Source organism: Mustela putorius, unplaced genomic scaffold (genome assembly GCF_011764305.1).
Source record: "Mustela putorius furo isolate JIRA1106 unplaced genomic scaffold, ASM1176430v1.1 tig00000870_pilon_pilon_pilon, whole genome shotgun sequence".
Taxonomy (NCBI): domain Eukaryota; kingdom Metazoa; phylum Chordata; class Mammalia; order Carnivora; family Mustelidae; genus Mustela; species Mustela putorius.
The window spans coordinates 3,328,352-3,345,063 of NW_025421503.1; the positions used below are offsets into that span (position 1 = coordinate 3,328,352).

A 16,712-nucleotide genomic window follows, 5' to 3' on the forward strand; every position below is an offset into this window, starting at 1 on the left:
ATGGAACTAGAGCGTATCATGCTTAGCGAAATAAGTCAAGCAGAGAAAGACAACTATCATGTGATCTCCCTGATACAAGGAAGTGGTGATACAACATGGGGGCTTAAGTGGGTAGAAGAAGAATCAATGAAACAAGATGGAATTGGGAGGGAGACAAACCATAAGTGACTCTTAATCTCACAAAACAAACTGAGGGTTGCTGGGGGGAGGGGGGTTGGGAGAAGGGGGTGGGATTATGGACATTGGGGAGGATATGTACTTTGGTGAGTGCTGTGAAGTGTGTAAACCTGGTGATTCACAGACCTGTACCCCTGGGGATAAAAATACATGTTTATAAAAAATAAAAAATAAATAAAAAATTAAAAAAATTAAAAAAGTTTGTTAATAAAAAAAAATTACAGTGGAGGAAGTAACTTCAGATGTGGTGGAAATAGCCACGCAACTGGAATTAGAAGTGAAACTTGAAGAAGGGGCTAACTGGCTATAATCTCATGATAAAACTTTAATAAATGAGGACTTGCCACTCAAGGATGAGTAAAGAAAGTACTTCTTGAGATGGAATCTACTTCTGACAATGATGCTGTGAAGAATGTTGAAACAACAACAACAGATTTAGATATGACATAAACTTAGTTGATAAAACAGATTTTGATGGGACTGACTCCAATTTTCAAAGAATTTCTACTGTGGGTAAAATGCCATCAAAAAACACTATATGCTAGAGAAACCATTCATGAAAGAAGAGTGAATTGATGCAGAAAAGATTATTGTTGTCTTATTTTAAGAAACTGTCACAGTCACCCAAACCTTTAACAATCTCCACCCCGATTAGTCAGCAACCATCAACGTCAAGACAAGACACTCCACAAGCAAAAAAGATTACAATTCACCAAAAGTGCAGATGATGGTTAGCACTGTCTATAAAAAGTATTCAATTAAGTTCATTTTTTTAGATATAATGCTATACTGGACACTTAATAAACTATAGTATAGTGTAAACATAACTATTATATATATGCACTGGGAAACCAAAAAATCACGTGACTTGCTTTACTGTGACATTTGCTTTACTGCGGTGGTCTGGAACTACACTCACAGTATCTCTGAGATATGCCTATATTTCTTTTGTTTCCTATAACCATCAAGTCTAATTTTTAAAAGTTTATAATCAGCAATCCCCTTCTGTGTCCTGAACTGAGAAGGTACTGCCTTAAATCTCATAAAGATTAATAAAGCCATCAAAAGGGAATTCCCTTAATCCTCTAATACCACTTTCATAAAATTTATCTAAACTTACACCTATTCTTTCCTCTCTTTAAGCCTCATTACATATGCTTCCAAATTTTTAAAAAAAGGAAAAAAAAATCATGTAGGAAACAAAGAAAAGCATACCAAATATATATTTTAGACTGCTCATTCTAATAGCTCTGTGGAGGCTAGATCTGAAGGAGTTAAGATGAAAGGCAGAACAAGTTAGAAGGCAGAAATAATGAGGTCCAGAACCAGAGCACTGAGAATAAGGACTTAGAAGAAAAACAGATTGTAGCAACTTCTAGAAAGTACAATGAGAGGACCTGGAGGCTCAGGAGATAGCAGAGATGAGAGGAAGAAGTTGTTAGCTAGAAGTTTGTCAGTGCTTTTCATCAAGGCAGGGAGCACTGGATGAGTAGTTTTGAGAGGGAAGATGGTGAGTTCAGCTTGGAGTATGTTCAGTTTGAGGTGCTTTTGAAACATGTGTCCAGCAGGAAGTTTGGCTAGCATTCCTGGGAGATACAGAAATGACTGTCACCAACATTTAAGCAGAGTTAGAATCATGAGAGTATATGAAGTCAAGCAGCAAGTACGCACAGAGCAAGAGATAATGTGGGCTGAAATAAGAACCCTGAGGAGCCCCAACACTTAAGAGGAGGACAGAACCCACAAAAGAAGCAGAGAGGGAATATCCAGAGAGTCATGAGGAGAACCAGGAGGGCAGTGTCATGGAAGCCCAAAAAGGGAATAACCAACATTGCTAACTGTACCATGAAAGACCAATAGACAAAAACCAAAAAACGTCCTGTGGTCCTAACCATTATAAAGCTTTTAAAAACCTAGCAAGAAAAATTGTGGTAGCAATGTGGAGATAGAAGAAAGGCCTAGAAATGAATGAGAGGTAAAGAGCTGGAGGAGGCAAGTATAGATATTGTCTTGAAAATGCTGACAAAAACAGGTGAGAGACTGGATACAATTAGAGATGGGGGCAAAGTCAAAGGAGAATTTGTTTCTTGTTTTTGTCTTTTTAATTTTTTTTTGAACCAGAAAGTACTAGTACATGTGTATAGGTTAAGGGGAAGGTACCATTAGCAGGGAATGCCTGAAGACACAGGAGAGGGAGCAAACATATAGGGTGGGTGTGTGTGAGTGCACGTGTGTGCGTGCGCACGTGTGCTTGTGCATGCCAAGACCATCTGTGAAAGGGACTGCTGGCCTTAGACAAGGAGGGGAGCCTCCTCATTAGTCTCATGGTACTTGTACATGAGTTGTGCATGCTGGGGCGAAGGTCAAGGGCCACTGTGCTTAGTAGGTGGCCCTGCTTTTCGCAGTGAAGTGGGGGGTGAGGTGAAAGAGCTGAGAGAAGGTGGGTAAAATAGTAAAGATTTGGATTAGGCACTGAGGGGAAAGGGAGAGGGAGCCATGTGAGGTCAGTGGAAAAACTAACTGGTAATAAGCATTGAGGGTCCAGATGAATGAGGCTGGCAACCTTGACTCTGTGGCAGTGCCAGTCTGTCTGGTTGTGTGGTTTGCTCAAGTATCCGACTATAATCCAAATATAGATTATAGTCTCATCTAGGGACAGGGTTATCCTCTGTGGGCACAGTGGAAGAACATGGCTACATGGGAATTGAAGGTATTGGGGAAGGACAGTTGAGAAGATTAACCATGGGGTCTAGGACATGGAAAAGGAAGAGAACAGAAGGAAGCTGGGAAACTGGGAGGAAAAAGAGAGGACAAGGAATCATAGGTCTCTTAACAAGTCAGTGAGTAGACTGGGTGAGGGTGAGAATGGAAAAGCTGAAAGAATAGGGCCAGATTAATGCCACTGTATACCCATAACCTCCAGACTCAACTGGGCCATTAATGCTGTGTAGCCAGCCATTTGACTATGAGACAGGTCACTCTCCAACTCTTCACGGTTATTACTATATATACCCTTCCTTGAGCTTTGACTTGTTAAGCACTCTTATGTGCTCATTCTCAGGAGATAACCTCACTTTGTAATTTAAAGAGTAAATGGAGGGGCGCCAGGTTGGCTCAGTTGGTTAAGTGGCTGCCCTTGACTTGGGTCCTAATCCTGGCATCCCGGGATTGAGTCCTGAGCCAGACTCCCAGCTCAGCAAGGAGTCTGCTTCCCCTTCTCTCTCTGCGCCCCCCCCAACCCTGTTCCTTTTCTCTCTCTTGCTCACTCTCAAATAAATTAAAACTTTAAAAAAAAAGAGTAAATGGATCCTATCAGATGGGAACTCCCAGACCTACAAACAGTCCCACATTCACCCTCTTATTTCAAGGTGTCTTACATCCCATCTAAGGGCAATGCTTTTTACCTGTTCTCTGAATCCCAACCTCTCCAGCCTTTACCTGGACCTTGCTGCGTTAATTGTCTTCCTTTTCTCTTTGTATCTTCAGCCTTTCCTTACCTCTCTACTAGCTCCACTGCATCAGCTGAAATATACACAATATCTTTTCAAGAAAAGCCCTATTCACTTCCACATCTCTCTTCAGCAATCACTTCCTCTGTCCTACTCTTCACAGTTCCGCTTCTACAGAACTGTCTTAATATTTTCTCATCACTTTAATGCCTCCCTGTCATTCTTGAACACACTCACAAGGCTTAGAGTTTATTGGAATACACAGACAAGTTAACTGGCAACTACAGGACAGTGAGATGAGCACCACAATAGCTGCTGTAGCAGTCCTTGCTCACACCTGCCATGCTTAACTATAGCTATTATTTATCTATCTATATCTGTATCTTCCAGACTGCAAGCTATGAGGGCAGAGATGATATCATGGTTAGCACTGTCTTCAGACATCAGCACACTGGATGGCATGTAAAAGACATTCATTGTTTACTGAATGATTAAAGTGAATTATTTATGCTCATATGTATAGCAAACATTTGTTTTTTATACCAAAAATCTTCTAACTTTAGGAATTTTGGGAACCTATTTTTAGCAGTAGCATAGAGAAAAGGTCTCAGAGTCATACTAAGTAAGCTGATTTTATCAGTTACTGTGTAATATGATTAGGAGAAGGGGGTTGGTCTACTTCTTTTAAGAATTCAGACTGAGGAAAAACCATAGGTATAAAGACATTCCTATAGTAAGGAAGATATGTGCAAATGACATATCAGTAAGGAAAAGAAGAGGGTACTGAAAGGAACAATGGTGATGAGGAAACAGAACCAGAAATGTATGCTGGTACTCATTCACACCAGGCCTAATGGTGAGCTTACCACCACTATTCTAGGGTTGGTTACCATAAAGCCTTTTTCTCTAAGAGTTTTAAAGATTTTTTTTTTAATTTATTTATTTGACAGACAGATCACAAGTAGGCAGAGAGGCAGGCAGAGAGAGAGAGGAGGAAGCAGGCTCCCCACTGAGCAGAGAGCCCAATGCGGGGCTCGATCCCTGGGATCATGATCTACGCCGAAGGCAGAGGCTTTAACCCACGGAGCCACCCAGGTGCCCCCATCTAAGAGTTTTAAATGTATTCTCTGGGGATTCTCTTTTTCTTCCCAAAACAATGTATTTTCAACTTCACAGAATAGCTGTCAAAAACTAGGATTTACTCCAACTTTCATAGAATAAAAATATTATAAAAAATGTATTTGTCCTGCTGGAAGGAAATACTTAAGAAGCTAAGATTATTACAGAATTGACATTATGTATTTTTTTAAAAATGCATTAAGGGGCGCCTGGGTGGCTCAGCGGGTTGAGCCTCTGCCTTCAGCTCAGTTCATGATCCCAAGGTCCTGGGATCGAGCCCCGTATTGGGCTCTCTGCTCAGTGGGGAGCCTGCCTCCCCATCTCTCTCTGCCTGCCTCTCTGCCTACTTGTGATCTCTGTCAAATAAATAAATAAAATTTTTAAAAAATTGCATTAAATGCATTAGTGCATACAGTTTAATAATTTTATTTCACCAATATTAATTTATACATAATACCATGTAGATTAGGTTAGCAACATTTATTAAAAAGTACAGGACTAGGTTCTTTCCATAGTTTGGCTATTGTGGACATTGCTGCTATAAACATTCGGGTGCACGTGCCCCTTTGGATCACTACGTTTGTATCTTTAGGGTAAATACCCAGTAGTGCAATTGCTGGGTCATAGGGCAGTTCTATTTCCAACATTTTGAGGAACATCCATGCTGTTTTCCAGAGTGGCTGCACCAGCTTGCATTCCCACCAACAGTGGAGGAGGGTTCCCCTTTCTCCGCATCCTCGCCAGCATCTGTCATTTCCTGACTTGTTGATTTTAGCCATTCTGACTGGTGTGATAAAAATATATGTTTATAAAAAATAAAAAACTAAAAAAGAAAAAAAAGAAAAAAAAAGTACAGGACTAAAATTACCTGTTGATCTGAATCCGTTTTTAGTACAGATCTATCTGTAATCAGGACTGACCTGGAGATCTGCCTGTAATGCACAAAACAGTTAATCAGTGATTTTCCACAGGTAAGTTTCAATTATAGTTATATAACTATAAGAAGGTATATTTCAAAGATTTAAGTCATGATAAAAGTGTTGCCTCATCAAGCCAAGCCAAGCTCTGCTTTAATCTTTTCTTGGCTTATTGAAGGGAGGATATTGTGAGGGCATCTGGGTAGCTAAGAGTCTAGTCAACAAAACCAAAAGACAACCAACATAATGGGAGAAGATATGTGCAAATGACATATCAGATAAAGGATTACTATCCAAAATCTATAAAGAACTTATCAAACTCAACACCCAAAACACACATAATCCAATCAAGAAATGGGCAGAAGATATGAACAGACATTTCTACAAAGAAGACATCCAAATGGCCAGCAGACACATGAGAAAGTGCTCACTATCACTCAGCATCAGGGAAATACAAATCAAAACCTCAATGAGATACCACCTCACACCAGTCAGAATGGCTAAAATGAACAAGTCAGGAAACAATAGATGTTGGTGAGGTTTCAGAGAAAGGGAAACCCTCCTACACTGTTGGTGGGAATGCAAGCTGGTGCAGCCACTCTGGAAAACAGCATGAAGGTTCCCCAAAAAACTGAAAACAGAGCTACCCTATGACCCAGCAATTGCACTACTGGGTATTTACCTCAAAGATACAAATGTAGTGATATGAAGAGGCATCTGCACCCGAATGTTTACAGCAGTAATGTCCACAATAGCCAAACTATGGAAAGAGACTAGATATCCATCAACAGATGAATGGATAAAGAAGATGTGGTATATATATATGTGTGTATGTATATATATGTGTGTGTGTGTATAAAATAGAATACTATGCAGCCATCAAAAAATGAAATCTTGACATTTGCAATGACATGGATTGAACTAGAGGGTATTATGCTAAGCAAAGCAAATCAGAGAAAGACAATTACATGATTTCACTAATATGTGGAATTTGAGAAACAAGACAGAGGATCATAGGGGAAGAGAGGAAAAAATGAAACAAGACAAAATCAGAGAGGGAGACAAACCAAAAGAGACTGTTAATCTCAGGAAACAAACTGAGGGTTGCTGGAGTTAAGAGGGGTGGGAGGGATGGGGTGGCTGGGTGATGTGACTTTGGGGAGGGTATATGCTATGGTGGGCACTGTGAACTGTGTAAGACTGATGAATCACAGACATGTACTCCTCAAACAAATAATACATTGTATGTTAATTAAAAAAATGAAAATACAAAAAAAAGAGTCTGCCTTTTCCTTAGGTCATGATCTTGCATGGGGCTCCTTGCTCAGCAGGGAGTCTGCTTCTCCCTCTCCTTCTGCCCCTCTTCCTGCTTGTGTGTGTGCATGCACATGCTTTCTCTTGCTCTCTCAAATAATTAAAATCTTGGGGGAAAAAAAAGGAAAGGTGGATATGTGACCTACAGACCAACCCCAGCGGATGCAATGGAGTCAAAATTAGATGCCTCCCCTACAACCAGACTCTGGATATATATGTATATACATCTATATATATATACATATATATAGATAGATATTGGATATGTCTTTGGTTTAGTACACATTTGCAACTAACTTGAAGAACACAGTCATACAGAAGTGTCAATATAATCACACAGATAAATTTTCCAATGTTTCACCTTTCCTTGGACAGTGGAGGGTTGACTTACCGGTATTGTACATGTGAGCATGTGTTCTCAGAAAAGTAACTGTCCTCCACAAGGAAATGCTTAGAGATTATTCTCTGACCAAACTGATCTATGATTGCTTTACATCTATAAAGAAGAAAAACATAGCAGAAAAAATTTCTCATTAATGATTACACAACTGAAAATAAACATAGTCATCTACAATTTTGAATCTGAAACCAATTTCTTGGAAGACAAACTTCAAAACAGTGTAAGATTTCACATTTTGACATAAAACTGACACTAAATTATAGATTATATATTCTTTTTGCTACCTTGAAATCTTTAAGCTATAAGCATAAAATTTAAATATTTATTTTGAATACCATTAATAAGAATTAAGTTAGTATAAGTATTACAGTATAAGCATAAGCTTTCTAATGTTTAGGAACATAGAAGCATTTCTTTTGTTTAGAAAACAGGATTTTTTCCCCTTAACAGATCTAAGAAAAGGAGAGTAAAGTTGATTAAGTATCTTGTTATATCATCACAGTCTGTAAAAGTCACTAAAGCCTTTTTATTTTTGTTAATTGTTGCTTTCTCTTTTGTTCAAGAATAGCCATCTGGTCACACATGTGATAATGTTTTAAATGAGTAAAAAAGGAGGGATAAAGCTTCTTTTAATAAGTTTCTACTTTACTTCAAAGGATGATCACAAAAATATTTCTTTCAAATGCTATTTCTAAATAGGGAAAACACTTATGCATAGACACTATCAGGTCTCTGTCATGTGATATGTGTTAGGACAATGAATTATATGGAACTCCCCCATTGACCTTCTTTCAATGTGTCTAGATAAAAGGATGAAAATTAGAATCCATCTCCTTACAGAGCCACAAGTTATAAATGTACTTTATAGGGCTCATTATCCAAACTAATGGACTAAGGGCAACATCCTTGAAATGGACTTACCAGCACTGACAAAGCCAGTATGCAGTATTTCAGAAATGGTATGCAAATGGCTGCATGTTTGCCGTATCTTTTTGTCATGAAAAATATCACAGCTTACTTTTGTCACAGCTTCTCCTCTTGAGATCAGAATTATTTTATTAGAAATACATTTGTATGCTACTCCTCATAATATGCAAGCAAATAATTTCAAATTTATATAATATTTTAAATATATTGATATAAATTAAAATATGCTATAGCACTCTAAAAATAAGGCAAATAAGAGATATTTACCAGGCATAAAAGCATTAAAAATAAAATAATGAACACCCAAGACCAACAATAAGAGGAATTTAATGTGTATTTCCTAATGTAATGTGTAATGTATAATTCCTAATATATGTTTATTCTTGAATAAATGACTGGCCACTGTTGTCAGTACAGACTGTGATATCTCATGATGTTAGATATACATAATACATATTTTAACCAGTCACATATTAATACATGTTATATTACATTATTATTTATGTGATTTTTTTCCCATCTCACCTCCAGTTCCTTTGTCTTTCTCAGTTATGTTTCTATTGCATATGCCCTTATATTTCATTGAACTAGAGGTTTGCCTTATAAAATAGTTAACTAAATAGATAAAAGGTATTTATACCTAATACAGTATTTTCCAAAATTATTATTTAAAAACTGAAATGGTAAGTTACTTACTCAGTATCCTGTTTTAATACATTCACATACAATTTAAAACACAAGGCACTTTTGGCAATGGAGAAGAGAAATCTGCTGATACATAATTAAACACTGATCCCTATTTTTCCTGGAAGTACTGACAAAGCCTTTTTCTTACCTTTAAGTCAGAAACTATAGAAGTCAAGAGGGAATAATCTGGGCAGAAAAAAAGAGGGTGTTATAATATAATCTATATCTTGATAGGGATTTGGGTTATTCAGATTTATCATTTATCAAAACTCAGCTACTGAGCACTTAAAATTTGGGCACTTCACTGTATGTAAATTTTACAACAAAAAAAAGGCTATAAATAAATATTAAACTCTTAATGATAGGCATGCCAAGATATTTAGGGGAAATTGTACTGATATTTGGAATTTACTATGAAATTCTTAAGAAAGATGAACAGACGGAAAGAGAAATAAATATCTGAGTAAATACATGATTAAGCAAGTAATATATGAAGATGTTCGTTGTAGAATCTAGGTTGTAGATATACAAATTCTCATACTGAAATTCTCTTAACATTGCTGTAGATTTGAAAATTTTCATCATAAAATGTTGGAATAAAATTGATGGGGCTGGGGGAGTGGTGTTACTATAAATCCTGGACTCCAGTCTAAGTCTTTGCAAAGAACTCCTAGTTAAATAAACCACACCATTAAACCTGGCCCTCAAGCTAGTGGATACCTTCTTGTTTTGTAGGCTTCCAAACACTAACAGGGCTGCTTCGGTGGTAGCTTGGTGACTGGTAGAAATTGATTTCAGAAGCTATGGTACTAGAAAGAAATACTGGTACCACTCAAAAGGGAGGTAAGGATGCACAAGGATCAGGGAGTTCAACTATGCAAGGTCAATAGAACAGTAAATGTGTCTATTTATGCTGAAGCTTCTAGATGAAACAATGATTCTCAGAGCAGGAGGAGGAGGAGGAAAAGGGAGCAAATCAGAATCACACCTGGGGGACTTTTTCAAATTATAAGTACCCCTGGAGATTCTGATAAACTCCCAAATCCCAGAAAAGAATCACTGTCGAGCATGCCACTACTACTGTTATAGTTTTAGGCTGTGCTGGGTAGAGAAAAGTCAAGAACTATTGCTACAAAAAAAAAAAAAAAAGGTGATTTCTGCAGAAATTGATGCGGTGGTCACAGATGGCCAATCTGGTAGATGATGGTAACACAACTCACCTGAGAGTCTCAACTCTGAAGTACTAAGGCTCCAGGCCTGAGCAAGACTATTCAAACCAAAGCATGTTTAAGTAAGGAATAAGATTTGTTTCCCAACCCCCCAATACGTGGCTTACTGTCATATATTAGGCATAATCAGGAGAACAATGAAGAAAGGAATATTAATTTGGGACCCAGATTTACACTTTGTATTATAAAGATTAATATAAAAAATTATATGACACTTAAGTGATGTAAAAGAGCAAAACGAAAACAGTACTGCCAGAGACATTAAAACACCCTTCCACATAAAACTGAGGAAGCCGTTGAAGACTAACAGCATGCTGGATTTAGTGAAGGGCTTTGCTGAGCCTCATAAATAATAAACTGAGGAGGAGCAGGATAGGAGTTCTCAATTACAGAGACAAAAGGACCAGGCCAATCATAAGAATCACTGAGGCCAGACAGAACATTTCTAGAGCTGAGTTTTCTAAATCAAAAATCACAACAGTTACTCAATTCTTGGTTCAGTGACATGAGAACATATACAGCAAAATGGCAGGGAAAAAATGCTCAGCAAGATGAAAACTCTTTTATCTGAAATTTGGCCCAGAAGAGAAATATAACATTATAACAGGTATCCAATCTCTATGATTTTCAGAATATCCCAGTGGTATGATAAGAAATGCAGAAATCACATGAAATAATAAAAGAAAAAATACACTAATCAAGAAAATTAGAAGATCCCCAATCTTTGAAGGAAATAAAATAATTCCTTCTATTCATGATGCCCTTACATGCTTTCTAAAACACAGTTCAAATGTCACCTCTTCAATAAAACCATTCCAAAATGCTTATCATTTTCTTGGGTAAAAATCCACCCCAATAGTTTCAAATACCATTAACAGATAACTCTAAATCTGTGGTTCTGTGTTCTGACCAATCCCAAACTCTGTATCCATATTTTTTTCACCTTGTATCCATACTTTTTTTTTTCCATACTTTTAACCGTATCTTATCTATTTCTTTCTGGATAGACTCTAAACACTTTTAAACCTAGCTTACTCCTGGGGCACCTGGGTGGCTCAGATGGTTAAGCTACTGCCTTTGGCTCAGGTCATGATCTCTGGGTCCTGGGATCAAACCCCACACCGGGCTTCTGCTCAGTGGGTAGTCCGCTTCTCCCTCTCTCTCCGCCTCTCCCCCTGATCATTCTCTCTCTCTCTCTCTCTCTCTCTCTCTCTTTCTTTCTCTGTCTCTGTCTCAAATGAATAAATAAAATATTAAAAAAAAAAAACCTAGCATACCCCAAACTGAGTTCATCATGACTCCTCTCTTGGGAGTCACTTCCACCCTTGGAATACCTATCTCATGTAATGACATGACCAACAGTTAGGTTCCCTAGCTTAGAAACTTTCTTCCCATATCTAATCTACTACTCAATTTTGATTCTACCTTATAAAGACTTCTTGAAACTAGCTTCTTCTCTTCATCTCTACCATACTGCCTTAGACTTGTGCTTAGTCTAATAAGATAATGGACTGCTAGCAAGTCAGTAGCTCATTTGTTTGATGTAAATGATGGCATAACAATCATGTGCTAAGCACTGTTCTAAGATATAAGAATAAAAATCTTATCCTTTGGGAGCTCCCAATATAATGAAGATTCACACAGGCAATTGTAAGATAATACCCAAGTTCAGGGATAAGAAATGAGGACAGGACATCATGAGAGTACATCTAACTAAGCTTGGGTGGGGGGAGGTGGAGTATCAACGAATGTTCCTCAGAGAAAGTGATAACATTAGCTGCTTCTAAAGGATGTAAACTAGTTAAGCAAGTAAGAACATTTCAGGCAGAAGGGCAGCATTTGCAGGGGTACAGAGGCAAGTAAGAAAAGTACAGGGAACCACACACAGTTCTGTGTTAAATGACAACAAAATAGAAGCAGGGAGGGAAGAGAGATGAGCTTAGAAAGGCAGGCAGAGGCCAGATCCCAGAGCCTCACAGGTCATGTAAAAGGGTCTTACACTTTATTTGGAAGTGATATAAAGGCACTGAAGCTTTTTACACAGGGAGGGACAGAGACTAGATCTGCGTAGTGAAAAGATCTCAATGTGTAATTATCTCACTAATTTTTTCTTTAAAATTCCCCAGTAGACTCCAAGCTCCACTCAAACAAAGACCACTATTGTCTTGTTCTCGGCTATATTCCTAGTGCATGGGGCACAGAAAACCACCACTGACTACAGTCCAAAGTCCTTAGCTTGGGCACAGAAGGATCTTCAGGATATATCTCCTCCACACGATTCCACAGTATCCAATTACATTAACAACTGTAACTAGCTAAAATGTATTGTGCTCTTACTGTGTGTAACAAATGGTCCTACCTGCATTATCTGTTAATAATCATAATAACCAAATAAAGTAGTTATTGTCATGTACCACTTTATACAGAAACTGGAGCACAGTGAACTTTCAAAGTTCATTCAGTTAGTAAGTGGGGAAGCCAAGATATAGACCCAGATCTATCTGACTTGAGGGAGCACACTGTTTACTGCTCTCTTTGTACATAAAGGCAAGGTCCATGTTTTATTCATCTCATTATTCCCATGGCAACTAGCATGGAGTTGGAGGTTGGTGGAGGTTAAATGTATAGAATATTATCACTACCAGTTTGCAAATGAGACATGTTAAAATCAGAACTTTGGCAATTTCCTACAATAACTAATGGAAGTAAGATCAGTCACCCCATATGCTCTAACATACTATATTCATTATTAACTTCCAAGTATCTGGAAAAGGTATAGTTATTTCTGACATCAGAAAAAAAGATACCTCCATGAAATACTCACATCAAGAATTCTAGTAAGTGAGACAGCTGAAGTACAAAAGAACAGTAGCTGAAGTAATTAGATTCAGACTACTGGCTACAGATGTATCTAGTCCAAGATCATCCATACTCTACCCCTGTATCAAATACTGTACTTCTAAATGGCCAAATCTACTTTATAGGAGTTTTACACAGTCAGCACAGCTGCAAAGAAAAAGAAAGCTGCTCAACAAGAGCATTCAATGTTTCTAGAAAAGGTCAACAGAGGGGTTCAGTATTAGAATTTAGTGACAGGGTATATATAAAAAAGACTTGCTGATATCTATGTCCTCTGAAAATTGAAAAGCAGAGCCAATGAACAGTATAGCAAAGAGAGCACAGTCAAAGGCAAACTAAACAAAAATGAAAAATAAGACCTATCTGAAAATAAGTATGGTTAATATTCCTTATTTCTTCTTTCAAAGTTTGTACAATACTTTCATGTGTAATCACCACACTGAATTCAGTGCTATGAGCATTTATGCTTCTATAGCTTTACTCAATGGATGGTGAAGAAAAAAACATCCGTTTTTTTTTTCCTTAAAGATTTTATTTATTTGATAGAGAGAGAGAGATCACAAGTAGGCAGAGCAGCAGGGAGGGTGGGAAGCAAGCTCCCTGCTGAGCAGATAGCCTGATTTGGGGCTCAATCCCGGGACCCTGAGATCATGACCTGAGCTGAAGGCAGAGGCTTAACACACTGAGCCACCCAGGTGCCCCATCATCAGTTTTTAAAGATTCATTCATTCATTTAACACATAGCCACTCGTATAATGAGTGATACGAACTTGTTTTGCTTCCAGACATTTTCTTACATGGAACTTACAATCATACAAGGGGGATCAGGGGGCCAGCAGAGGGTTCTGATCTAGTTGGCAGAATCAGGAAATAAACTCAGATCTTAGAACTCAATCATGAGTGGTTCTTAGCTATACCAAAGGGGATGCCAAGTGTTCCACACAGAAAAACAGGAACAGAGAGGCAACCTAAGACCATAAGGAGACAAATGCAAATTTTTGCCCATTTCTTTATTAATATTCTAAATACACTTAGAATAAACAATTGTTTAAGTCAACTGGAAAGTTTAAAAAGAAATGTATACTGGATATGTCTAAATATAAGTCCAAGATTTTTGCCTCAAAAAATTATCCCTCACTTCATACTCAAGCCCTGACAAAATAACTCCTATTGATATGGGAAACGAAGGCAAAAGAAATGCAGCTTAAATGAAAATCTCCTTATAGCTTGCAGCCCACTGATAGGTATCTGAAAGATGCAGAGTGTTACCTTCCTCAATGAACTCATGGCTGCCTTAGTGCCTTAATGTTTAAATTAAGTAAACTTATCTTGGCAGCAGCTAGCCCCTCAAGGTCCTGAGAGCCTTATTCCAGATTCCTTTGAGACTTGTGCTATCCCTAATTCCCACTAATTAAAAATATACAGTCTCTCCTCACAATCCCCATATAGCTCTATCTGTCCACAGGTCCTATCTCATAAATAGGGAAGGGGTTAAGGTATAGGCAGGAGGCCCCTGACTCAGCTCTGCAACTCTTCCAGGCAGGTGGAGACGCTGAGACAGAGCAAACAAAAGGTAAGGGAACAAATCAAGATGGCACAAGAATCTCAAGGAAACAAGCTTCCTAGTCAGTTCTCAATAAAAGACTGCCACTGAAAGCCCTCAGCAGCAACCCATTCAGGTCCCCTCTCACTCTAAAGAGTTTTCTTCCCTTTCTGCTCTCACCTTCACTTAATTAACTTCCACTTCACTTCACCCATTTGGGTCCATGAGATTCATTCTTCAACTCTGTGAGACAAGAACCCCGTAATCCTTCAACACTATTACTGGTAGCTCTTTTAAGTATTTGATTTTGAACATGAAAGTAGTGTTTGGGAAAGATAAATTAGCCTAAATCAACTTTAATCAATGCTAGCTTTAGATATTTATAGAGACTGTTTGACTTGAAAAAGGGCAAAAAATTATTATAAATTTTGTAATTATCGGTGAAGGTATGAATTTACAATTTTTAGGTATTGGTAGTCTCTTAAATAAAACTTTTAAAGATCACTTAAGCAATATACTATCGTGAAAATAATGGAGAGATCATGAATACTACAAACACAGGTCAAATTTAAAAACTATTCTATTCCTAAGGAAGTAAATAATAATGGCTTGGAATAAAAGTTCAGGTAAGAGACTCACAACCAGAATCCAAAATGGCTGTATCTTAACCAAGATGGACAAAAAAATATATTCATTGGAAAACTGGAGGTCTAATAAAATAATAATATGAAAGTCTAAGTAGACATTTTGCTATTTATATCCATAAGTTGTTTTTTTTTTTAAATTTCTCACTAGGGCTGAAGATTACTTAATTTGTAAGAATGGCCTACATTCAAGCTTATAAATCATGTCAGGATACTTTATAAATGTTAAGGAAAATCTAACTACTTTCTAAGTACTTTTATTAATGCAGTCAAAGCACATTATATATGGGACAAAAGTCAATGATTACTGGCAGTCTATCAAAGTCATCTTACAGATAAAGGAACTGGCCCAGAGAAAAGTGACCTACTAACTGTCATTCACAGCAGTGATGGAGTTCCAGGTCTTCTCTCATTCAAGGGCTACCTGACCATGCATGCTTTAGGAGTTACTGGGCAATAATTGTTATCTGAGGTCTTTCCATGAAGACAGAAAATGTTAAATAAGTAGCAGTATGTCTGCTATTTAAAATTCTGGAGAGGAGCTTGACTGAGACTTAGCAGAAGGAACCCAGGCTTCTCTCTTCCGTGGAACATAACTAGATAACTATCAAATCATTCTAAATGCGTAAGACATTGACTTGAGGACTGAGAGAACAAACTCCACAACATCCAGAATGGTAGTAAGTGCCGAGATGTGGTTTGGGGGAGACATGGATCATGGGTCCTGTGGAGGGATGTGGTTGCACAGAAAGGTGAGAGAAAGAAACAAACACACAGAGAAATTCATGAGAACACTTTCCCAAAGCCACTGGCTGGGAAAATGAGAGGGGCTGATTTTTTTTGAATTTTTGCAATCAGCTGGGCTCAAAGACTCCAGTTTAAGAGGACTTCGGATTGGCTGTGATAAGAGCCCTGATGGCAAAGCCCTAATCCTAGAGAGATGACAGGTAAACAACCTGACACCAGAGATCTTACTGAGGATCACCTAAGGCCCAAGGGAAGAGAGTGTTCTCTCTTCTGGTAGCACCTGTGTGAAAGGCGGCATTCACAGGGACACCTCTCCCCTCTCCTGGGATGGGGGCAGTGGGTGGTGGGTGGTGGGCAGTGGGAGCTGGGTGGGTGGGTAGGCGTGTGTGTGTAGCCTGCAGTCACCATTTCCCTCCACCACCCACCAGCATCTGTACAACTGACCTTCTCAGTCAAACCTGCAGGCCTCCCAACACTGCAAGACCCTCCTCCAAAAGACCAGAACAGGTTCCTGCTGCAACAATTCCCTAAAGTTTGGGGTCTTAAAAGTCTGCATGCTTAATGTCCACAAAAGCCAAAATATGGAAAGAACCCAGATGTCCACTGACAGATTAACAGAAAAAGAACAGGTGGTATATACAGTAGATTATTACTCAACCATCAAAAAGAATGAAATCTTGCCATTTGCAATGACGTGGAT

At 38.2% G+C, this 16,712-nt stretch overlaps 1 protein-coding gene across 2 annotated transcripts in view; it reads right to left on the bottom strand.

The window, feature by feature from the left end:
- CHM (CHM Rab escort protein) overlaps positions 1-16,712 on the bottom strand; it is a 230,206-nt gene that overhangs the window by 68,817 nt on the left and 144,677 nt on the right. For both annotated transcript variants that reach the window (XM_045085590.1, XM_045085589.1), the window contains 2 exons: positions 7,368-7,472; positions 5,614-5,677 (listed from right to left, as the gene is read on the bottom strand). In XM_045085590.1, the coding sequence (XP_044941525.1) occupies positions 5,614-5,677; positions 7,368-7,472 (169 nt within the window). The remainder of the gene's footprint in view (positions 1-5,613; positions 5,678-7,367; positions 7,473-16,712) is intronic.